At 36.4% G+C, this 25,366-nt stretch overlaps 1 protein-coding gene and 2 pseudogenes across 1 annotated transcript in view; 1 reads left to right on the top strand and 2 right to left on the bottom strand.

The window, feature by feature from the left end:
- Nucleotides 1-102, bottom strand: part of LOC118058043 (uncharacterized) — a 47,709-nt gene extending 47,607 nt beyond the window's left edge. Inside the window, 1 exon segment of the mRNA XM_073403677.1 lies at nucleotides 73-102. Coding sequence (XP_073259778.1) covers nucleotides 73-102 — 30 coding nt within the window.
- A 6,499-nt stretch (nucleotides 103-6,601) lies between these two features.
- On the bottom strand, nucleotides 6,602-18,951 carry LOC140954349 (uncharacterized; annotated as a pseudogene).
- A 181-nt stretch (nucleotides 18,952-19,132) lies between these two features.
- On the top strand, nucleotides 19,133-19,244 carry LOC118058054 (small nucleolar RNA R71; annotated as a pseudogene).
- The last annotated feature ends 6,122 nt before the right edge of the window (nucleotides 19,245-25,366 follow it).

Below are 25,366 nucleotides of genomic sequence, written 5' to 3'. Positions count from 1 at the left end.
CGGCTCCGCCTATCCTCTGGTCAGTGGGGATGAGGTTGTTCTGTGGCGCTGCTCGTGGTCGATTTCTCTGACCGCCGCTGCTAGAGGCCGAACGGAGGCCATGGGTTTCTGGCAAAGGGAGGGAAGGCTCGATCTGGAGGCGGCTGGTGGTTCCGGTGAGGGAAATGGAGAGTGAGACTTGACCGGCTGAAGGGAGAAGAAACCGAAAATAAAAAAAGGGGGGGTTGGCTGCAGAGAAGATGAAAATGGCCAAGGGGAGATGATGGGGAGATGGGGGAAAGGGTTGTGGCTGTTGGCAAGCCAGCCGGGGAAGAGGAAGAAGGAAAAAAATTCAGGGGGAAGGCTGGCGGCTGCCTTTCGGTGAGGGAGAGAAAAAGCTAAACTTTTAGGGTTTCAGCTGCCTCTACCTCAAATTTCAAAATTGCCCTCATGTATCAAAATTGCCCCCCCTTTGTGTGAGTTAAAGACCAGTATTTATAGGCAGAATGTTGCTAGGTTTTTCAACTTGGTCCCTTAACTTCTTTCTTTTTTGTAAATTTTGATTTTTCTTATTTTTTTGTATTTTTTGAAAACGAGCAATATCAACGTCGACTCAATAAGGAAAATCAATGATTTTAAAAATGACGCGTGAAAAGTCGAACGCGTTTGAAAATCATTTAAAAATTTAAATTCTTTTTTAGACGACGTTGAAAATGCTAAAATAACGAAAATATATTAAAAAATATATTTTTTGGATTTTCTTTGTTTTTCTCTATTTTTGAATTTTTTTTAAAAATATATCAAAACATGGGTCAAAAAATGGGTAGCAACAGATGCCCCCTCTTTACAATGCTTACGAAGCAAAAATCCTCAATGTTTTACATAGTAAGCTTTGTAAAGAAAAACTTGTCTTTCTATTTGCTCAATATCCACTTCATCTAAAAACCTTACTCTGTTCTTTTTTTTTTCTCTTTCTCTTTTTTTTTTCATTATCCTGAGATCCCATCTGGCGACCTCCTTTAACCAAAACCAAAGAATGTGTGTAACTCGGTCAACCTGAAATCCCATATGGAAATTCCCTTTAACCAAAGCTACATGAGATCCCATCGTTCATCCAGCTTGACCCTGCCCCCAAGTGTGGTACTGCTTGATTCATCTTGAAGGACTTTCTCTCCTGGCTTCTTCTGAGAATTATCCTCTAATTGATTGTGTGCATCATGCCAACACCCATCAAGATTGTTAATCAGTCATGAACTTGCCTTCGGTTGAAACACCATTCAAGTATGTATGGTCAACAGCCTGCATGGAACTGCCAAGTCATCCAGACATGAATCTCATGCTTTGCAGTAAACAACTCATCATTGTAAGCGTGATGTATTTCTCTATGGATTCCTCTTAGCTTGTCAAATCAGATCGTGAAAATAACTGCTTTGGCATCATCAATGATGTTCATGTTATCACCCATATTCATGCGGTGAAGTGCGCATTTGAGCTTCAGAATAGATGGTCCCATAGTCAATCTTAGTGGTATGCATATGTTCGATGTTCATTCAAATGCACTCACCCGATAACATCTGTCAGGAGTCATAGCCATGTTTTACAGGGTAACCCAAGATGAAGATATGAAAATATCCTTCTAGTGCAGTGTTACTCATCAATTGTTGTTGAAGTGCACTAGGTCATGGATTGTCTTTGAACAACATTGCCCCCAATATGATCTGAAGGTTCGTTCATCGGTTTATACTCAAGAAGGTTTTTTCTTTGTCATTGTCAGGAGCTAAACATAACTCTGATGAACTTTGACGACTCATCATCTGATTCTTTCTTTGCCCCCAGCTGATCTGGATACTGTCTATTTTCCTTCTTAGGGTCCACTGTATTGCCCCCAAGTGGTCAACCTTTCAAGGAGTTTTGAGAAGAGTTGATGTCATTTCATGTCAAGGATTCCGCAAACTCAATAAATGTTCTTCTTTGTTTGACAATCTTTATTGTTCTAGAATCAAATCTCATACTTCAAAGGTCATGTCTATTCAAGTCTAATTATTGAAATGAAATCAGAGAGATATCAGTTTTTGAAAAGTTTTTTTTTTTTTTTTTTAAAAATAAAATTCAAGCTTCTTTGGTCAAATACCCAACACACGTCATTCAATGTAGTCCTTCGATTGTCTTGTATTTTGAAAACAGAAATCGACCCGTTGTAAGATTAAAATGGTTTTTCCCATGGTTCTTTCTATCCACTTTAAACTCTGATTTTGGGTATATCTTTTGATGGTCTATGATGAGGTGACATTTTTATGAATTTCAAAAACAAAATGCTCAGGCTTTATTAAGAAAGGTTGTTTCTTTTCTTAGCATTTATTTTATCAACATGCATAATAACTAGTAGCTTAATTCATGAAGTCCCGACCCTTATAGAAAAGCTCTTCCAGTTTCGAGAGCGCCATTTATCGGTTCAAGTTGCTTGCTTGATTAAAAAGGGCTTTTAAAAGCACGTAATGTAGGCTATGGTTCATGGCTATAAAAGAAATGAATTTCATAGGCTCAAAAGGTGTTTGAGGGTTTCAACGACCTAGGACCAACATTAACTATTCATCAATTCTCTTTCTCTTGTTGTCATTGTAGAGAAAGTGACATATAACCTTGTTAATCTCAAATATCAGAATTCTCTTAACATAGGTCATAATGCAAATCCACATTTCCATGATGAATAACCAACCATAATCATCTGATAACATCAGAGGCTTTATAATGGATACCAAAAGTCACGTTTATAGCTTAGTCTTTTTCTCTTTTTTTTTTTTTTGGTATTGATTGAAATTTCTTTTGCTTTTCATAGACTTGATAGGCGTTCTCCTTCCTTTATCTTTAACTTGTCTTTAAGTGAAGGCAATTTCAACTTCCCTTTTTTTTCTTCTCTTTTTTTTTTTCTCATAGCCTTCCTTAAAACTTTCTTATATGCCCCCAGTCTATGTGTCTTCTTCTAGCTCTCTCTCAATCATTGGACTTTTGTTCTAAGCCTTCCCCTTTATCCATTAATCATATCAATGTCTCCAACATATCTCTCATCTGCCCCCAGTGTGGGGTATGATCCTAGTCAGGGTTTCTTTTTGAAAGAAAATATTTCACTATGCTCAAAATAGGACTGCAATGGATCATATTTCAAGAAACGTGAAAGGATAACAAAGATGGCCTTTTCTCATTTCAAGCAAGGTCAGTTAAAACCGATAAATTTTGACCTCATCCAGTGTAATGATTTGGACTTGTAAGAGTCAATGATTCACGAGTCCATAGCTACCGAAACCACTACATGTCATTATGCATACTGCTAAAACTTAGCTAAATGATGTGTGGTTCAATTTTGTGTGTGAGCTTAAAATTTGTTTGGTCACCTCATGTCATTTCAACAAGCATCAAGTCATTTCTGTAATCAAAACACTTTTAATCTTCAGGATTGATTAACCTTTATCGCATGTTGGAGTTTGATCAAAATACTTTGTCCGAAAAAAAATGTTAAACATCTGTTGATTCCAAAACAACAAAGAGACAAAAGCAAGGCATGTTTCGTTGAAGGATGAGATGTGATATCAAAACAAAAATGCAAAATTCCATAATAAAAATGCTTGACAGTTTAACTCCTTCTTGAATCAGCTTCTCTGGCAATATCTATGTTTTGCCAAGCAATTCCGATCACTTGTCATTCTAAAAATGATGGACGACATCATCTTTCACAAATTGAGCTCGACTCTTGAAACTCTTGCATCTGTTTAACTAAAACGATCGAGGACCCCCACCATGACAACACATCTCTTGTCCAGATTGAACCACCTGGAAAATAGTGGTTACATGGGATTTGTCGGAGTCAAGCAAAATTCTGGAATCTGGCAGATGCTGGTCGACAAACTTAAGTGGCAGAGGAATGTCAATCTTGGCAAAGACATTTGAGCAATTGATGCTATCGTGAGACCTGGCTAGACCACATAATTAAGGTTTCACACTGTCAAAGTCATCTCTTGATTCACCTCTCATCATTGTTCTGGAATCCATGGCAGATCCTTTAATATTTCCTCTCTTCATAGCTTGTTCAATTCTTCGGCAAATCCTCACAACATCATTTCAATCTTCCAATATTGTTGTGGTTGGTTGAGGATTGTTAGAAAACTTTCCAACAGCTTGGTAATCGTGGCAGTGCCCAAAAACTTGTAGTATCGCCACTACCGACACGTGGAATCATGCCTTATCTTTTCTATAGGAGAAAATGATGAACATGAATCTCCTCTATTTCTTCTTCGATTCCTCTTGAACTGTGCAGCAAACAAGCACCAATAGAGGGAATTCTGCTCTGTGGAAGTTTCAGTCTTTTTCATGTTTTTTAGTCTAGGCATGTCTCTTCTCTCTACTTTTGCGTTTTAATACTGACACTGTTGGAGAAAAATCATAGATGATCTGAAACTACTGCATTCCTTCTTGGATTTTCCACTTGCGGATCCACAAACAGATTCCTGCCGAGAGAGCTCTGCTACGTTGAAGTTTGATGTCTGCTCATATTTTCTAGACCAGGTCTGGCTCTTCTGCCTACTACAATGTTTTGCTGGTGGGAAAAAGTTTCACTGCTACGTTGAAGTTTGATGTTTGCTCATATTTTTCAGACCAGGTCTGGCTTTTCTGCCTACTATAATGTTTTGCTGGTGCCATTGGTGGGAAAAAGTTTCAAAGCATATGAAATTAATACATCCCCTTTTGCATTTTCCATTGACAGATCCACAAATAAATCTCTACAGAGAGAGCTCTACCATGTTGAAGTTCAGTGTCTGATCATGGTTTTTCAGACCCACATCTTGTGCTGCTGAACTGGAATTGAGCTCATAATTACGGTAACTTCAAAGAAGACTAATGCACCATGTACAGGAGGCTAGTAGTCGTTTGGTTCCATTAGATGATGTGGAGGCAATGAACACTTAACAGTGCAACTGGACAAGAACCAGAGTTGTCATTAGTTGATGACTGAAGGCATTGTTGTTGTTGTTCATGACTGAAAAGGAGAGGTACAACTTCAATTGGACGTGAACAAGCAGTGTTCCCACAGAAGACTATGCAGACATTCTCTTTCCATTTGATGCTCAACACTTGTTCGAGCAGATCTGAGTCTAGCTACTTCACCTTTGATGCTCTCAACCTTAATATGATAATGAGCCTCTATCTGACACCTTTCTTCACCTCCATCATTTTTTTTCAATCACGTGCAGCACAGCTTGTGCGGGGGATCTACCTTTCAACCCGGTACATGTATGTAATCTATATGACGAACTCACCCTTCGAGGGGTGACAATATGGTCGTAACTCTTGTATGATGGAACAAGAATCGTGATTTTTGCCCCAAACTCTACAATGAAAATTTTCAAAGTGACGACCAATGTGTCACCTACAAGTCTTGAGTTCAAGATGCTTCAAGAAGGGTTTGCTCGGATGCAAAATAATAGCACATACATCCTAAAGACAAGCTTTATTCATTTTACATGAGACAAAAGGTAGGTTTGCTACTTGGTCTCTAAAAGGGGTCTCTTATTGTCCCAGTGATTGCCCTCGTAAAGGCAATATAGGGGCCCAGTAGGTAATGGGTTGGCACGTGTACCAATATTTACCAGTCTAAGCACTCAACAAAGAGTTGGGGTTTACACAAACTTAAACCTTGACTCAAGTCGTAAGGTAAGCTGCTAGTCCCCCACCTAACCTAAAGCTTGTGTGTGCTTTCAAAAATTAAAACATGTGATGCATGAGAGAATTTTATACAATACATGAATAAAACATAAATAAAATAAAACAAAGCACAAAAAAAAACTTGAACACATCAAAACACAAAGCTCAGTCCGATAAAGTTGAAAACAATACCTCTCCCTAGTGGAGTCGCCATTCAGTCTCACGTCGAAAAATCCACGCGCGGCATCGGGCTGGCGATTTTTCTCGTTGTTGTTATTGCGTTTGCTTTGATTGGTTCGTTGGAGTCGCCACCTAGTAATTTATTGAAGGCTACTAGGAAACCGGATATACTGGTCTTGTCAGAGATCGCGGGTAAGGGACTGGTTGTGGTTAGGGAAGGTATTAGCACCCCTAACGCACCCTACCTGAGGTAAGCTGCTTTGTGTTCTGATGTGATTTGAAAATTTAAAATATTAATTAAATTCTATGGCTTGAATAAATCTGTTATTAAATCCATGAATATCTATAGAAACTTGTTCTTACATTTTCGTGGAAAATACAACTGGATTTTATTTGTTCTTGAGATATCTAACCATATTTAAATTAACAATTAATTATTTTTGTCCTTTTTTTATATAATTCAATAACATAAATAATAAAAAAAACAAACACACACACACACAACTTTCTTATTTTTCTGTTCTTTTCTTTTCATTTAAAAAATACAAAAACTCAAAACTAAACGAATATTACATTAAACAAAAATTACATTAAACAATTCTAAAATTACAAAACGACCATTCAAAACCTCCATAACAGTGCTGGGACCAATTTTGTGAAGCCAAAGGACAACAAGAACAGTGGCGGAGCGTCTTCCCACGCGCCCCCGCCACTAGCGGCGCGTGGGTTCACGCGCCGCCGCCAGTAACTAGAAACGGAGGGATCTGGTTCGGCTTCCCTCCTTCTTCCTTTCCTCGCCGGTGGTGACACCCACCGTCACCTGCAAAAGCACGAAAACCCAACAAACAATCGATTTTAACCCATTTTAGTTTAGATCTGCTTCTCTCCCTTCTCATTTTCAGATCTGCTCATCTCTGCATATTACTTCGGTTTCCTCCTCTTCTGTTTCAGACGGCCGGAGGTTGTAGGGGGGAGCTGTGGGTGGTCGGTTGAAAGAGGAGACCGGCGGCGGTGCTGAGGAGATTGGGTCTGTGGGCGGCTGCTGTGGTCGGCGGTTCGTTGACCCGGAGAGGGAGGCCGATGGGTCTGCTGAAAGAGGAACGGCTCCGCCTATCCTCTGGTCAGTGGGGATGAGGTTGTTCTGTGGCGCTGCTCGTGGTCGATTTCTCTGACCGCCGCTGCTAGAGGCCGAACGGAGGCCGTGGGTTTCTGGCAAAGGGAGGGAAGGCTCGATCTGGAGGCGGCTGGTGGTTCCGGTGAGGGAAATGGAGAGTGAGACTTGACCGGCTGAAGGGAGAAGAAACCAAAAATAAAAAAAGGGGGGGTCGGCTGCAGAGAAGATGAAAATGGCCAAGGGGAGATGACGGGGAGATGGGGGAAAGGGCTGTGGCTATTGGCAAGCCAGCCGGGGAAGAGGAAGAAGGAAAAAAATTCAAGGGGGAGGCTGGCGGCTGCCTTTCGGTGAGGGAGAGAAAAAGCTAAACTTTTAGGGTTTCAGCTGCCTCTACCTCAAATTTCAAAATTGCCCTCATGTATCAAAATTGCCCTCCCTTTGTGTGAGTTAAAGACCAGTATTTATAGGCAGAATGTTGCTAGGTTTTTCAACTTGGTCCCTTAACTTCTTTCTTTTTTGTAAATTTTGATTTTTCTTATTTTTTTGTATTTTTTGAAAACGAGCAATATCAACGTCGACTCAATAAGGAAAATCAATGATTTTAAAAATGACGCGTGAAAAGTCGAACGCGTTTGAAAATCGTTTAAAAATTTAAATTCTTTTTTTAGACGACGTTGAAAATGCTAAAATGATGAAAATATATTAAAAAACATATTTTTTTAGATTTTCTTTGTTTTTCTCTATTTTTGAATTTTTTTGAAAATATATCAAAACATGGGTCAAAAAATGGGTAAGCAACAAATTTAATCCATAACTTGGGATTTGGATTTTTTTAACCTATCACTTTTTTACATTAAAAAAATTATTTAATTTGCAGAGCATTCTCGTTATATTTTTTTCACGCATGCAATGCATGATTAACTCTATTTTTTTGTTTGTTAAAACAAGTATGCTATAGCAAATTAATCATGATTTGTTTTTTAGACCAGGACATGTAATTAATGCTTTTAACATGAAAGAAATTAAAACAAGAATGCTCCTTCTTTTAAATTTTTATCACTAATCCACAATATAATTGATTCTCGAATTTTGAAGTTGGAAACCACAATAAATTAATAGCTAACTACCATATGCAGTAACCTAATTTTAAATGCAAAGGCCTTCAGCTTCAAGTGGCATATATATCATTTCATATCAAGTTAAACTTTTTACATTACATGTAACCATATAATTGAAGAATTAGGGTTCTTCATTACCTCCACAACTCCAACTCCACTCAACCATTCTTTGTTTTAAAAAAAGCTTATAATATTTTTTTAAAAAATAAGCTGCTAAGTAAAACATGAAATCATGCTCTTAACATGAAACTAATTATGAGTTGGAATCCACATAATTAGCTTATAATGCGTTAATTTCATTTTAAACGACATGATCTCCAACCTCTAGTGGCAAATAATTTGTTAACATAGATATATATTCGTATAAAGTGAACTTTCACAGGCTTAGTTTAATTTGTTGGTAAATATTAAGTATTCTCCATATTTTTATATTTGAATGCTCGAATTGTTCCGATAAAATAATTAATTTCTTGAAAAATATATAAGTCCGAACATGGATGTAATTTTTTTAGTGCAATCAAAAGCTTATCCAAACATCCTATTGTACAAAAAAAATGTTATATGAACATCACTAAAGTTGATTTGAAGATATTGATCATGTTATTAATTTTTTTAACAAAGAAATCCAATCGAGCCCACTGTCGATACACGACGTCGGGCGACGGCTCCGCTCTTTTGTTTTTTATTTAACAAAAATATTTTTTATTAAGGGAAAATAGATTTTATTGGAGTCGCCATCTAGTAATTTGAGGGAACTAGAAATCCCAAATTAGACACTGGTCCTAGAGATTCAGGTACTGGGTTAGTTATGATTAAGGGAAGGTAGACACCACCCTTAAAACATCCTTTCAAAAGAAAGGTTACCCTTACTTGTGTGTTTTTATATTTGATTCAAATGCTATTATATTTTAAGCTTATTTGCAATTTTTGTTTTTTTTATAGAATAGTTAACATCGGTCCCTAAAATTTGGAGACACGTTAAAAATGACATCAGTCCCTAAAAATAGGAGACTCGTTTAAAATATTGACGTTTAACCCTAAAAAGGAGAAGTACGTCTGAATTACCAAAAAAACTATGGACATAATCCATATTTGGTATTTAAACTTTTGACATCGGTCCTTTTCTGACAAAGAGACGTGTCGATAAAATATCCGTTTATAAAATAAAACTATTTTGATATCGTTGAGATATGGGTATAACTATATTTGAAAATTGGGCTTTGAACCCACGAATGATGACATAATACGATGGGTGTTGGACCCGCGTTGTTATTCTTTTTTTTTTTTTTTTTTTACAACATGCAAGAAAATTTATATACAAAATAAAAAAAAATATTAGCAATCTAAAAAAATTACATGAGTGACACAGTATAGGTAAAAGACTGAAATACCCTCAGATTTATCAGAAAATTACGAAAATGCCACTAAACACAACCAAAAGATTGATGTCTTCTCCCAAGTGCAGGAGTGTCGAAGTAATAAATAACCCGGCAAGACCGGGGTCGAACCACAGGGAGGTTAATTGTATAAATTATAAATAACAACACGATAACAACAACAATAATAACAACAACAGTAATAGTAATATTAAGAGTAATAATATAATAATATTCAGTACGTGGCGTTGTTTATACCTGAGAATGATCTAAAAGATCAGGTCACAGGTTTCCAGCCCATATACTGAGTTTATAAAAAATATTAAAGAGATATATTATATTATATAAACAGATTTCTGATGCAAATGAACAAGGCAAGACCAACAATGTCAGGATCCTTGATCAAACACAGAGCATACTTAACGTACATATAATATAACAAGAATGTAAATGATAATAATATTAGTAGTAATAATAAAGAGAGCTTTGAGAGGTAAGGTTGATGTAAGCATTAAACAATGATAAAACAGATGTCAAGGTTAGAAGATTCACTAATGGTATTTCAAATAAATATAATATAAACTCTTTTTATTACTCAACTGGAAACCACACACAAAGGAGGTTCCAATCGGATGATTTATCGTTATTAGCTCATTTAACATGATTATATTAATTATCTTATCTAAGTAACACCATACTTATAAATATCATCAGGCATTCATGTTGCTAGCTTATGTTAACAACAAATCAAAGTTCATATCATAATAATGATGTCGGCCGAAAACTATGAAGGATCAAGCATTTGATGTACCAAGTGTTATACAACACAAATCTTAGATTAACCATTAAGCAAGGTATTAAGAATTAGTAAGATAAAAAAGATAAAACATGTAATAACAGTCTTTCTTGGATATAAACATTAAAGTCCATGTTGAGTTTTATATTATATCTATTCTAACACCACTAGTGAAACCTTTTCACCTTGACATAATTAACTTAGCTAAACATAATGAAGAAGAAAAACATAAATAAACAATATAAGAACATAAACATAATATAAGTTAACTAAGTATAGGAAAGGAAATGAAAAAGCATAAACAAGATATTAATATAGCATGAAAGAAAACTTGAACATTACAAAGAGAGAAAGCAAGAAGATGATTGTGATCTGAAAAATAACATATGTAAATACATGGCAAATGCCTCATTTTATAGGCTAAAAATTAGAAATATTGATTGGTGGCCATCCATTGATTTTGTGGCTGGTTCTTGACATTGTTGGCTGCTGGTTCTTGATATTGTTGGGTGGTTTGGTTTCTGGATTTTGATATTGTTGGCTGGTTTGGCTGCTGGTTTTTGATATTGTTGGCTGCTGTTTTTGATATTGTTGGCTGGTAAAAACGTCATTTCTAACATCAGAATTAGAGCCTTTTGTTCCATCAAAGCTGTGGGCAATTGTCTTAGCTTTACAACAAAAAAAACCAGAGCTCATTTGGACTTCTAGAACTCAAGATATGAGCTGAAAACCGAACAGTGTCCGAGCTGCAGGACAGGTTCCGACTTCTCTGTTGTTCCTAAGATTTGAACTTGAAAACGGCAGATTTGAGTCTTGGACTCTTCATGAAAGTTGTAGGTCTATGTCTTAGCTTTTCGATTCATATAAAGTAGACCTAAATCTGAGTTCTACAACTCCAGTTATGATCCAATAACCGAATGGTGTTCGAGTTTGGAATTGAACCAGCATCTCTTCTCTTAGCCTAGTCCTCTTTTTGTCTCTTCACTTTCAATAGTTAATCACATCAATAAATCCTTTGAATTGTGAGATATACTTGCATTCAAAATAAACATTTACCATAAATTAAAGATATATTATATTATCAGACTTGTTATTATAAAACATGTTGTAGTTAGGGAATTTAATGATACTTTAGTGCAATACGATGATATAAAAACCTTAATGAGAATGCACTTTTTAAGTACTAATCACACCCCCAACCAGCTTATTACTAGTCCCTAGTAATCAAAGCGTTAAAATAGAAAAATAATTTGCAAGTTCCACAAAGCAAGGCATTCATCATTCAACTTCCATTAATCTATCCAGATAAACAAACTCTTATTAAATTTATATATCTGCTTCATACTTCTTAAACAAAATATTAATAAACCTTCTTTTTATGTGCTCAATGTATGAAAACATAAATTATGGGGCTTTTATTGGAAGAAAACAATATTATGTTCTAATGTTTTTCTAAGGTTAACTTCCTTGGGTTGAGATTATTATCTTTTTTTTTCTTTTTCTTTTTTTTTTTTTGGTATATATACATATAACTTAAAACACAATGCATCATTAACCCATATAGCGAGCTTTAAGCTAATGACTCACAGACCAGTTGGTCTTAGGGCATCAGGTGTTGAGACACCCCTACGAGCTTAGTAACTCGGGTTGTAGATACTGATATGTAGATAGTGCAATGTTTGATTCCCTTAAGCTTTCTCCTCAACCCATATAACAAGCACTGGGCCAATAGCTCCCAAGTCAGTTGACTTTAGGGTACTAGGTGTTAAAACACCCCTTCGGGCTTAATTGCTTAAATCAAGGAGGTTACGAAACCAAACTTATCTACTTCTTTTTTTTTTCAATTTGTTTTTTTTTTTTTTTATTATATACTATCCCTTTCCCTTAGTTGTTACCTTTAACAAAAGAACATGAATAATGTAATAATCCAATATGCAACCCACAATCATATGTTAAAGTGTGTGTGTGAAAATGAAGGTTTAAGAATACTTATTAAATGAGTATATAAGCAGAATTAAGTGATAACAATGTGAGAGTTTGTAAACCTGAATATTTCAAGAAGTATTATGATAGACCTTGGTAATGATACTTACTAAGATGCGTCTCTAGAGTCAATAAAATTTCCTCCTTACTCTACCATCCTAATAAAGATACTTACTAAGATGTGTCTCAAGAGGTAATAAAACTGACTCTATACTCTGCTATCCTAATAACAATGTTGTCAAATGGTTTTAATAATAGAAAACACAGTTAGTTAATAATTTTTTTTTTTTTAATATTATTAACTACCCCTCTCCCCCCAACCAAAACGAGACATTGTCCTCAATGTGCTAAGGCAGAAAGAAAGAGTATAGAAGACATTACCTGAAACAACAAACACTGACAAACCTGAAACACACTTAAACAAATATAAGAAATAACAAAACATAATAATAAAAACAAAAGACACAAAGTTTTTACAAACTAAGGCTCAAATCCAATTTAAGCTTTTTACGGCTTTCCGTAGTTGACCAATTTAGGCGACTCATGGAGGGATCAATTACAGGGATGAAAGATTGTAGTTGGTCAATCAATTGTTCAGCGGTAGCAGCGGAGATTATGATTTGTCGTGTCGAAGATGTTAGAAATTCCTGTTCCACAGCTTGATCAAGGAAAGACAGTAACTTATCATAAAAACCATTGACATTTAACAAACCTATGGGTTTATGGTGAATGTGCAGTTGGGCACAAGAGGAAATATGAAAGATCTCTTCCAATGTGCCCAGACCACCTGGTAAGGCAATGAAGGCGTCAGCATGGTTAAACATTGTATTCATCCGATCAGACATTGTGGGGACCCGTACTTCCTCTCCAATTGTTTTTCCAATGAAGTCCCCTTGTGCTAAAGTTTTGGGGACAACCCCCAAAACTTGACTGCCTCCCATTAATGCAGCCATTGACACACCTCCCATTAACCCAAGGCTACCTCCCCCATAAACTAAATGAATCTTTCTCTCAGCTAGTACCCGACCAAGATGATTTGCTGATTCTAAAAACTCTTTTTCTTTCCCAGGACTGGATCCACCAAAAACACAAATATTTCTGATGTGATGACTTGAGGAACCTGCCATTTCTACACACTTCTATGTTTGATGAATGTATGGGTTGAGTAGAAATGAAGGGAAGGAAAAGAAGAATGTATAGATGAGAATTTGAAAATGCAATCATACCACCTATATGTAGGCCAGCTGTAATCTCACTCACTCTCTCTCTCTCCTTTTGTTCTTTTTTTTTTTTTTGAAAATAAAAATAAAAATAAAATATGTATGTACAGGCAGTTGTGATTGTGGCACACATCTTCCCTTGGTTTTATGTCCAAGAACGGCTTAAACGCCCTCTATGGGTCGGGGATAGGCTTCCCATCCAGTTTTCTTAAAAACTGGCAAACAGGGTCTTTTTTAGTCAGATTCCCAAGACTAAGTCGATCATGTTCTTTATGGAATTGTGGCCATAAATCATGAATGACACGATGCACATCTCCACTAGGATGCGTCTCAAGGGTCAACAAAAGATTATCTAAGGACCCCTTACTCAGGCCATCCTTAATGAATTGTATCTTATCTTCACGGTTTACAGATACCATTCCTAAAGAACGACATGTCACATTACAAGTCCATCTGGCACATCTGTGACAGACTTTCAGTCGTTTTGCATGACGTTTCTTTGCAAAAGTGCTTGTACCTGTTCCAGGCATGTGTGAAATGAAAGAATTAGAGGACTCACCTGATAATCGAACCTTTGCTTCAATTAACCAGCGAATATCTTCAGGAATTCCATGATTCATTAACAACCTCAATCTTGCACACCTAGCACGGTAAATTTTTATAATTGCATTTAAAGGCAGAGCGGGAAAATATCTTTTCAACTTTTCAAGAGTGGTGTCCATTTTCAAATGAGAATTGGGGAAAAGATTCAAAGAAGGGAGAAAGAGCAGAGAATTGTACAAAGATATACAAATATCAATTATTTGGGAAATTGAAAGAACCGACTTAAGTCACGGAGTACCGTTATCCGCCATTTGACCGGGGTGAAAGAGAGACTAGCAAAACAAAAGTTACACCAAAACACAAAACAATGTGAGAAAAAGAATCAATCTTTATATACAGGATCACTCAATTCAATAGAGTCATGTTCAACTGAAAAATTGTCAAAATAAAATTTCAAACGATGCCCATTTACTTTGAAAACATTGCCATTCTTTGGATTCTCAATATCACAAGCCCCATATGGATACACATGTTTCACAATGAAAGGACCGCTCCATCTTGATCTTAGTTTTCCAGGAAATACATGGAGTCGAGAATTATAAAGCAAGACTTTTTGACCAACATTAAATGTTTTTCTCAGTATTTTCTTGTCATGAAAGTCTTTGATTCTTGCTTTATGAATTCTTGAATTGTCATATGCATCATTTCTTATTTTCTCAAGCTCATTTATTTGCAATTTTCGCAGCTGACTAGCATCATCAAGGTTTGAATTGAAAGCTTTAATAGCCCAATAAGCTTTATGTTCAATTTCCACAGGCAAGTGACAAGGTTTCCCATAAACTAGTCTATAAGGTGACATACCTAATGATGTTTTATAAGCAGTTCGATAAGCCCAAAGTGCATCATTAAGTCTTAAAGACCAGTCTTTCCTATTAGGGTTAACTGTTTTCTCCAAGATTTGTTTGATCTCCCTATTAGAAAGTTCTACTTGTCCATTTGTCTGGGGGTGATAAGGGGTGGTAACTTTGTGTGTAATTCCATATTTCTTCATTAAAGACTCAAATGGCTTGTTACAGAAATGTGTTCCACCATCACTTATCATGGCCCGAGGGATTCCAAATCGACTCAAAACATTTTCTTTTAAAAACTTGATCACTGTTTTATGATCATTATTACGACTTGGAATTGCCTCTATCCATTTTGAAACATAGTCTACTGCGACTAATATGTAAACAAAACCAAATGATGGAGGAAATGGACCCATAAAATCTATACCCCAACAGTCAAAGATTTCAATGACAAGAATAGTATTTAAAGGCATCATGTGACGTTTTGAAATAGATCCTAACTTTTGACAGTTTTCACAAGTTTTACAGAATGCATGCGTATCTTTAAACATGGTGGGCCAATAAAATCCACATTGTAAGATTTTTGCAGTTGTCTTTCTTGATGAGAAATGACCCCCACAGGCCTCAGAATGACAAAATTTAATAACACTACTTACCTCATTGTCGGGAATGCATCTTCGAAATATTTGATCAGGACAATATTTGAATAAGTAAGGGTCATCCCAATAAAAGTTCTTCACTTCGTTCAAGAACTTTCTTTTGTCTTGAGTACTCCAATGAGCTGGCAAATGTCTTGAAACAAGAAAATTAACAATATTAGCAAACCAAGGCATTATAGAGATGGAAAGTAAAGATTCATCAGGAAAGTAGTCATTAATTGGTGTGATGTCAGATCTTGAATCAGTTGTCAATCTTGACAAATGATCCGCGACAACATTTTCGGTGCCTTTCTTATCCTTGATTGTGATATCGAATTCTTGAAGTAACAAAATCCACCGCACCAATCTAGCCTTAGAATCCTTCTTAGAAAGAAGATATTTCAACGCTGCATGATCGCTAAAAACAATAACAGGTGAGCCAACAAGATAAGATCTGAATTTTTCACAGGCAAATACTACTGCAAGTAATTCCTTTTTAGTGGTAGTGTAATTCATTTGAGCACTATTTAAAGTTTTACTTGCATAGTAAATCATATAGGGTTTCTTGTCTTTTCTTTGTCCTAAAACAGCACCCACGACATAATTACTAGCATCACACATTATTTCAAAAGGTAATGACCAATCAGGAGATTGAATGACAGGAGCAGAAGTAAGCAAGCTTTTAAGTTTAACAAAGGCTTCTTCACAATGTTCAGTCCATTCAAAAACATTATCCTTTGTTAGAAGGTTACATAATGGCTTAGATATTACACTAAAATCTTTGATGAACCTTCTATAAAAACCAGCATGTCCTAAGAATGATCTAACATTTTTAATAGATTTTGGTGCTGGCAAGTTGGCAATTAACTCGATTTTAGATTTATCAACCTCAATTCCTATTGATGAAACAATGTGACCAAGAACAATACCATTTGTTACCATAAAATGACATTTTTCCCAATTCAGCACAAGATTCTTCTCTTCACACCTGTTCAAAACATTTTCCAAGTTATTTAAACAATCATCAAATGAATTACCAAAAACAGAAAAGTCATCCATAAAAATTTCAAGAAAACGTTCAACCATATCACTGAATATGCTAAGCATGCATCTTTGAAACGTGGCTGGTGCATTACATAATCCAAAAGGCATCCTTCGATATGCAAACGTACCAAATGGACATGTGAAAGTAGTTTTCTCTTGATCTTCAAATGCAATTTCAATTTGATTGTAACCTGAATAACCATCTAGAAAACAATAAAATTCATGACCTGCAACTCTTTCTAGAATTTGATCCATGGAAGGTAAAGGAAAATGATCTTTTCTAGTCATTGAATTAAGTTTTCTATAGTCAATGCACATGCGCCAACCAGTAATAGTCCTCGTTGGAATTAACTCATTCTTCTCATTTGTTATCATAGTAACTCCAGACTTTTTGGGTACAACTTGGGTAGGACTTACCCATTTGCTGTCAGAAATAGGATAAATGATTCCATTATCTAGAAGCTTAATGACCTCATTTTTCACTACTTCTTTCATATTAGGATTAGGCCTTCGTTGCATTTCTCTAGATGGTTTAGCATTTTCCTCCAAATAAATCTTGTGTGTGCAAATCAAAGGGCTAATTCCTTTTATGTCAGCTATGGTCCATCCTAATGCATTTTTGTGCATTTTCAGAATCTGTAATAACTTACCTTCTTGATGAACATTAAGTTTGGAAGAAATTATTACCGGAAAAGTTTCATTTTCTCCCAAAAATGAGTATTTGAGATTAAATGGTAATGGCTTCAAATCGGGTTTTGGTGGTTGAACACTTGAAGGTATGGACTCAATTGATCGTGGTGGCAATTTCTCAATTTTTGGTCTCCAACTATTTGCCTTTGACTTTTCCTGAAAATAAACCATTTGCAAATCTTCAGATTCATTAAACTCAGTTTCACTGGAAGAATTTTCAAATTGATCATAGATTAATTTTTTAATAAAATCTACTTCCTGTAAATCATTATCATCTCCAGGTTGCTTGTAAATGTTAAAAACATTCATCTCCAATGTCATGTTTCCAAAAGATAACTTCATCACTCCATTCCTACAATTAATTAATGCATTAGAAGTTGCAAGAAATGGACGTCCTAAAATAACAGGAATTGGATTGCATGCTTCAACAGGTTGTGTATCCAACACAATAAAATCCACAGGAAAGATGAATTTATCAACTTGTACTAACACATCTTCAACTATTCCTCTAGGCACTTTTACAGATCTATCAGCAAGTAAAAGAGTTACAGAAGTAGGTTTCAACTCACCTAGATTGAGACTTTGAAAAACCGAATATGGAAGTAAATTCACACTAGCTCCAAGATCAAGTAAAGCTCTGTCAATTTTATCTTCTCCAATAAAGCAAGAAATTGTAGGACAACCAGGGTCTTTATATTTCAAAGCATTATCATTCTGAAGAAAGGCACTTACTTGTTCGGCTAAAAAGGCTTTCTTTTTCACATTCAGTTTTCTTTTCACAGTGCACAGATCTTTCAAAAATTTAGCATAAGACGGTACCTGTTTAATAGCATCTAACAAAGGTATATTGATCTTTACCTGTTTGAAAGTCTCAAAGATTTCAGAATTATGATTGACTTTCCTTTGTTTGGTCATGGCATGAGGAAATGGAAGTGTTGGCGGTGAATCAGCCTTTTCTTTGCAATGTTCAGGTTCAACCCCTTCCTTACCCTCAGAGATAAACTCTTCATCTTTCTCACAAGGTTCAAGAGTGGGTTTTTCAATAACCTTACCACTGCGGAGAGTAGTGACTGATTTGACTTGATCCATATGTTGGTTTCCGGAACCACTTGCACTTGAATTGTATTTCCCTTTGGGATTTTGTTGGGGTTGAGATGGAAACTTACCTTTCTCCTAAAAACTAAGAGCAGATGTGAACTTTGCAAGAGTATCTTTTAGATCTGCCATGGTTTGAGCATTTTGAGTGTTGATTGTCTCTTGCTTTTCAATGAATGTATACAGTGTTTCCTCAAGATTTCTTCTAGGAGGGGGAACATAAGGAGGTGCATATCCATGAGAATTTTGAAAATTATGGTGTGCTTGAAATGGTGGTTGTGAAGTTTGTGCATTATTGTTATCATTCTTCCAACTGAAATTTGGGTGATTTCTCCAACCAGGGTTGTATGTTTGTGAGTATGGGTTATTACTTGGCCTTTGAAAACTATTTAAAGCATTGGCTTGTTCATGGAGACATTCCTTAAAAGAAGGCAAAGTTGGACAATCATTGGTTGAGTGTTCATTAGTTTCACAAATTTGACACACAATTTCTTGAACAGATTTTAACTGACCACTCTTTTTTAATTCTAGTGCCTCAACTTTTTTAGCTAAAGATGTAAATTTGGCTTGGAGGTCATGATCTTCCCTAAGGTTGTACATGCCTCCATTAGATGTATGAGGTTGAGTTTTACCTGGTGCCTCACACGTGCCTGTGGTGTCCCAATTTTGAGCATTTTCAGCTAACAAGTCTAGGTACTCCATCGCTTCATCAGGGTCTTTATCTTCAAAAGTTCCATTGCACATCAATTCCACCATTTGCCTATCTTTAGGTGTTAACCCTTCATAAAATTGTGAAACCAATCTCCATCTTTCAAAACCATGATGAGGACAGGTGTTAAGCAAGTCTTTATATCTATCCCAACACTTGTAAAATGTTTCTCCTGGTTTTTGAGTGAAAGTGGTGATTTGTCTTTTGAAAAGAGTTTGTTCTATGAGAAGGGAAAAAACTTCTTTAAAAACTGTTGTTGCATTTCATCCCAAGCACGAATGGATCCTGACCTAATATTTTGTAGCCATGTTTTAGCTTTATCTTTTAATGAAAAAGGAAAAAGCTTTAATCTGATGGTGTTCATGCTACAATTTAAGTCATTATAGGTGTTACAAACTTCTTCAAATTCTCTTAAATGCAAGTATGGATTTTCTAATTCTAAGCCATGAAAAGTGGGTAAAAGTTGAATAATACCTGGCTTAAAATTAAAATGAGATGCATCAGGAGGAAAAACAATACATGATGGTGCACTTGTTCTTATTGGATTCATGTGATCTTTAAGTGTTCTCACACGATTATTCTCATTATTCTCATTATGAATTGACTGGTTATCTTCTTCGGCCATGTTTTCTAAAGAAAATGAGGATTTCCTAGAAAGTCTACCACTTAATGTACGTGTCCAAACTCTCATGCAAGTGCAAAGAAAAGAAAAGAAAAAGAAAAAAGAAAAAGAACAAAAATTAAAAAAAACAAATAAAAGTAAAAACAAAAGAAAATAAAAGAAATATATAATTTATACAATACTTACCGTCCCCGGCAACGGCGCCAAAAACTTGACACGACCAAAAGATTGATGTCTTCTCCCAAGTGCAGGAGTGTCGAAGTAATAAATAACCCGGCAAGACCGGGGTCGAACTACAGGGAGGTTAATTGTATAAATTATAAATAACAACATGATAACAACAACAATAATAACAACAATAGTAATAGTAATATTAAGAGTAATAATAATAATATTCAGTACGTGGCGTTGTTATACCTGAGAATGATCTAAAAAATCAGGTCACAGGTTTCCAGCCCATATACTGAGTTTATAAAAATATTAAAGAGATATATTATATTATATAAACAGATTTCTGATGCAAATGAACAAGGCAAGACCAACAATATCAGGATCCTTGATCAAACACAGAGCATACTTAACGTACATATAATATAACAAGAATGTAAATGATAATAATATTAGTAGTAATAATAAAGAGAGCTTTGAGAGGTAAGGTTGATGTAAGGATTAAACAATGATAAAACAGATGTCAAGGTTAGAAGATTCACTAATGGTATTTCAAATAAATATAATATAAACTCTTTTTATTACTCAACTGGAAACCACACACAAAGGAGGTTCTAATCGGATGATTTATCGTTATTAGCTCATTTAACATGATTATATTAATTATCTTATCTAAGTAACACCATACTTATAAATATCATCAGGCATTCATGTTGCTAGCTTATGTTAACAACAAATCAAGTTCATATCATAATAATGATGTCGGCCGAAAACTATGAAGGATCAAGCATTTGATGTACCAAGTGTTATACAACACAAATCTAGATTAACCATTAAGCAAGGTATTAAGAATTAGTAAGATAAAAAGATAAAACATGTTAATAACAGTCTTTCTTGGATATAAACATTAAAGTCCATGTTGAGTTTATATTATATCTATTCTAACACCACTAGTGAAACCTTTTCACCTTGACATAATTAACTTAGCTAAATATAATGAAGAAGAAAAACATAAATAAACAATATAAGAACATAAACATAATATAAGTTAACTAAGTATAGGAAAGGAAATGAAAAAGCATAAACAAGATATTAATATAGCATGAAAGAAAACTTGAACATTACAAAGAGAGAAAGCAAGAAGATGATTGTGATCTGAAAAATAACATATGTAAATACATGGCAAATGCCTCCTTTTATAGGCTAAAAATTAGAAATATTGATTGGTGGCCATCCATTGATTTTGTGGCTGGTTCTTGACATTGTTGGCTGCTGGTTCTTGATATTGTTGGGTGGTTTGGTTTCTGGATTTTGATATTGTTGGCTGGTTTGGCTGCTGGTTTTTGATATTGTTGGCTGCTGTTTTTGATATTGTTGGCTGGTAAAAACGTCATTGCTAACATCAGAATTAGAGCCTTTTGTTCCATCAAAGCTGTGGGCAATTGTCTTAGCTTTACAACAAAAAAAACCAGAGCTCATTTGGACTTCTAGAACTCAAGATATGAGCTGAAAACCGAACAGTGTCCGAGCTGCAGGACAGGTTCCGACTTCTCCGTTGTTCCTAAGATTTGAACTTGAAAACGGCAGATTTGAGTCTTGGACTCTTCATGAACGTTGTAGGTCTATGTCTTAGCTTTTCGATTCATATAAAGTAGACCTAAATCCGAGTTCTACAACTCCAGTTATGATCCAATAACCGAATGGTGTTCGAGTTTGGAATTGAACCAGCATCTCTTCTCTTAGCCTAGTCCTCTTTTTGTCTCTTCACTTTCAATAGTTAATCACATCAATAAATCCTTTGAATTGTGAGATATACTTGCATTCAAAATAAACATTTACCATAAATTAAAGATATATTATATTATCAGACTTGTTATTATAAAACATGTTGTAGTTAGGGAATTTAATGATACTTTAGTGCAATACGATGATATAAAACCTTAATGAGAATGCACTTTTAAGTACTAATCAGCTACTGTTGGTGGCGACGAGATTTTCAGTGGAGATTTCTGGCAAACCGATGGTCGATTCTGGTAGATCTGAGGTCGAGGATTCTGTTGGTGGTGGTCTTGACGGTCGTTGATGGCTGACGAGGGAGAATCGTCGACTTGAAGCTTCGGTGGCCGGCGAGAATCGCGGCCTTTTTCCGGCCAGATGAGGCGGCGAAAACGGTTAAAACCGCCGGGGGTTTGTTTTAAACCAGTGGATCAACCTTTCTGTGGTGTTTCGGAGGCTTGATATGGCCGGAAAGTGGAGATCGGATGAGAGAGAGGGAGTCGCCGGCGAGAAGAGAGAGAAGCTCTGAGTCACGCTATGGTGTGAACGCGCACACGGTACACCTGTACCGCTAAACTCTATACGCCGTTGGATCTCGGATGAAATGATCGGATGGCTGTGATTGGCTTGATCTGCAAGTTGATCGGACGGCCCGGATTGTCTGGGTTTGGATCCTGTGTATCTCGGTGCACCGAAAGCTCGGTACACCGGATGACGTGGCGCAACAGGATCCAATCTCATATTATTTCAACGGCTGAGATTTGTTGGGATATGTTCGGTATTTTCCAAATTGTTTTTTTTTAAATCAATATCTTACTCTCGTGGAGAAAAAGCAAAACAAAAATAAATAGTACCAAATATAAATCAATTCTTTCACTTCTTTTCTCCCTGTGTCCCCTCTTGTTTTTTTCTCCTTTCCCCCTAATTTCCCTGGCTATTTATAGCGAATTACGAGGGGACAGCGAGCATCTTCTTTAAATAAAAAAACATATTAACACAACTGCTCCCAACTGCTCCGCTCTGCTCCGTTGAAAATTTTTGTTGTATTATTTATTTTTTTTGTTTTATTATATATAATAATAAATATTTATACAGGTAAAATTAAAAATTCAAATCAGTATTAGAAAAAGCCCGTTTCAACCGCAAAAAAAAAAATGGAATACCAAAAAAACATTTGATGGGTATCGACCCGGTTCACCGGGTTTTGGTCTGAAATGACGGTTTTGACCCGAAAGAGCCCGAAACTCATTTTTTACCCTGGTCGACATGTTTTGACCCGTATTATCCCCGTGAACTCGGTTTTGGTAGGAAATGACGGTTTTGACCCGAAACAGCCCGAAAATCATTTTTTACCCTCGTCGACATGGTTTGACCCGGTGGACTTGGTTTTGATGGAAATATGCGGTTGACTCGAGAAAAATATTTTTTTGAATTTTAAACTTTTTTCTTAATTTTTTTTGGATTTTTATAAATAATAATAGAAATAAAATAACATTCAGAAAAATCTTGGTGAATCCAAAATTGGGTTACAACAGTTGCCCCCTCTTTACAATGCTTACGGTGCAAAGGCATTGGAAAATTCATTTTCTTTTGACTTTGCATAGTAAGTTTTGTAAAGAAAAACGATGGTGGTATTGAAAAATATACAGATTTTTAGTTGGTCTATTCTTTTAGGCGACCTGCCCAGGTGAAAAACATGAAAGTGTTTTCAACAATGGTTTAGTGAAATACATGAAAGTGATTTCAATAATGGTTTTGTGAAATACGTGAAAGTGATTTCAATAATGGTTTTGTGGAATACGTGAAAGTGATTTCAACAATGGTTTTGTGAACTGACCCGTTTGTGAAATACATGAGAGTGATTTCTAATTGTTCCAGGCGACCTGCTCGATGATAAAATGCTAGGAAACTCGCAAGTGGTCTAATTGTTCCAGGCGACCTGTCCGATGAAAAAAAAAAATGCGAGGAAACTCGCAAGTGGTCTAATTGTTCCAGGTGACCTGCCCGATGATAAAATGCGAGGAAACTCGCAAGTGGTCTAATTGTTCCAGGCGACCTGCCCGATGAAAAAAAAATGCGAGGAAACTCGCAAGTGGTCTAATTGTTCCAGGCGACCTGCCCAATGATAAAATGCGATGAAAATCGCAAGTGGTCTAATTGTTCCAGGAGACCTGCCCGATGAAAAAATGCGATGAAAGTCGCAAGTGGTCTAATTGTTCCAGGCGACCTGCTCGATTGATAAAATGCAAAGAACTCGCAAGTGGTCTAATTGTTCCAGGCGACCTGCCCGATGAAAAAATGCGATGAAAGTCGCAAGTGGTCTAATTGTTCCAGGCGACCTGCCCGATGATAAAATGCGATGAAAATCGCAAGTGGTCTAATTGTTCCAGGCGACCTGCCCGATGATAAAATGCGAAGAACTCGCAAGTGGTCTAATTGTTCGAGGCGACCTGCCCGATGATAAAATGCGATGAAAATCGCAAGTGGTCTAATTGTTCCAGGCGACCTGCTCGATGATAAAATGCGAAGAACTCGCAAGTGGTCTAATTGTTCCAGGCGACCTGCCCAATGATAAAATGCGATGAAAGTCGCAAGTGGTCTAATTGTTCCAGGCGACCTGCCCGATGATAAAATACGAGGAAACTCGCAAGTGGTCTAATTGTTACAGGCGACCTACCCGATGAAAGAAAAAAAAAAAGTGAGGAAACTCGCAAGTGGTCTAATTGTTACAGGCGACCTGCCCGATGATAAAATGCGAGAAAACTCGCAAGTGGTCTAATTGTTCCAGGCGACCTGCCCGATTGATGAAATGCGAGGAAAATCGCAAGTGGTCTAATTGTTCCAGGCGACCTGCCCGATGATAAAATGATTGAAAGTGAATGAGCTTCAGGGTTGATGAAAACTTCTAAAGGAAGTCATACCTGTACGGTTGAGATTTGATCTGTAAATCGATCTCAAAGATGATGTAAGCTTCTCACGAAAGTCGTATATGTACAGCTGAGATCTGATTTGCAAATCAATCTCAAAGACGACGCTCAAGAAAGTCTTATATGTACAGCTGAGATCTGAGTTGTGAATGGATCAAGAAAGCTTCTTAAGGAAGTCCTGTATGTACGGTTGGGATTTGATCTTCTATTGAAAATGATGGCAGGAGCAAATTCCCTATAAATCACGCAGTATTGGGCAAAAGAAATCATCAACTTCTCACATTTTCAATACTCTCAGAGTTCTCAACTTTTGAAGTTTTAACCATGTCTTCCTCTTCTTCCAATGCTAATCCAAACCTTGCTCCTGCGGCAGAGCCTGTAGTTTGGCGTACTACTTTTGAAGTGAATGGTCGTCCAGTTACAATAGAGGATACTGTAATGGACAATGAAGATATTGTTGTAGCCGTTGCTAGAGACATGCTCCTTCCTCGTGATGAATTAATACTGACAGCCAGGACCGATATTGAAGCAGTGAATCAGTCACTTGCTCTCAGTATCAGAGCTACTTCGTCTTTGGTGAACATGGCGGAGCGTCTTCATGCCAGAAGACTTGAGTTGAATACTCAAATTCCTGAGCTCCATAATCAGATTGAGAATTTAAGGAAAAGGCTCCATGATGAGAGACGTTACAGAAACGACTTGGAGAGGAGAAACGAAGAGCTCAATGCACGTGTTGACTTTTGGAGGGACTATGTTAACACACGACACCTCGAGTTCGAGGAACAGATGGAACGCATAATTAACCAGTTTGAGGAATTTCAAGTAATGATGGATCATCAGCGAGCT

Source organism: Populus alba, chromosome 12, assembly GCF_005239225.2.
Source record: "Populus alba chromosome 12, ASM523922v2, whole genome shotgun sequence".
Lineage (NCBI taxonomy): Eukaryota > Viridiplantae > Streptophyta > Magnoliopsida > Malpighiales > Salicaceae > Populus > Populus alba.
This window is presented reverse-complemented; position numbering and strand designations above follow the sequence as displayed.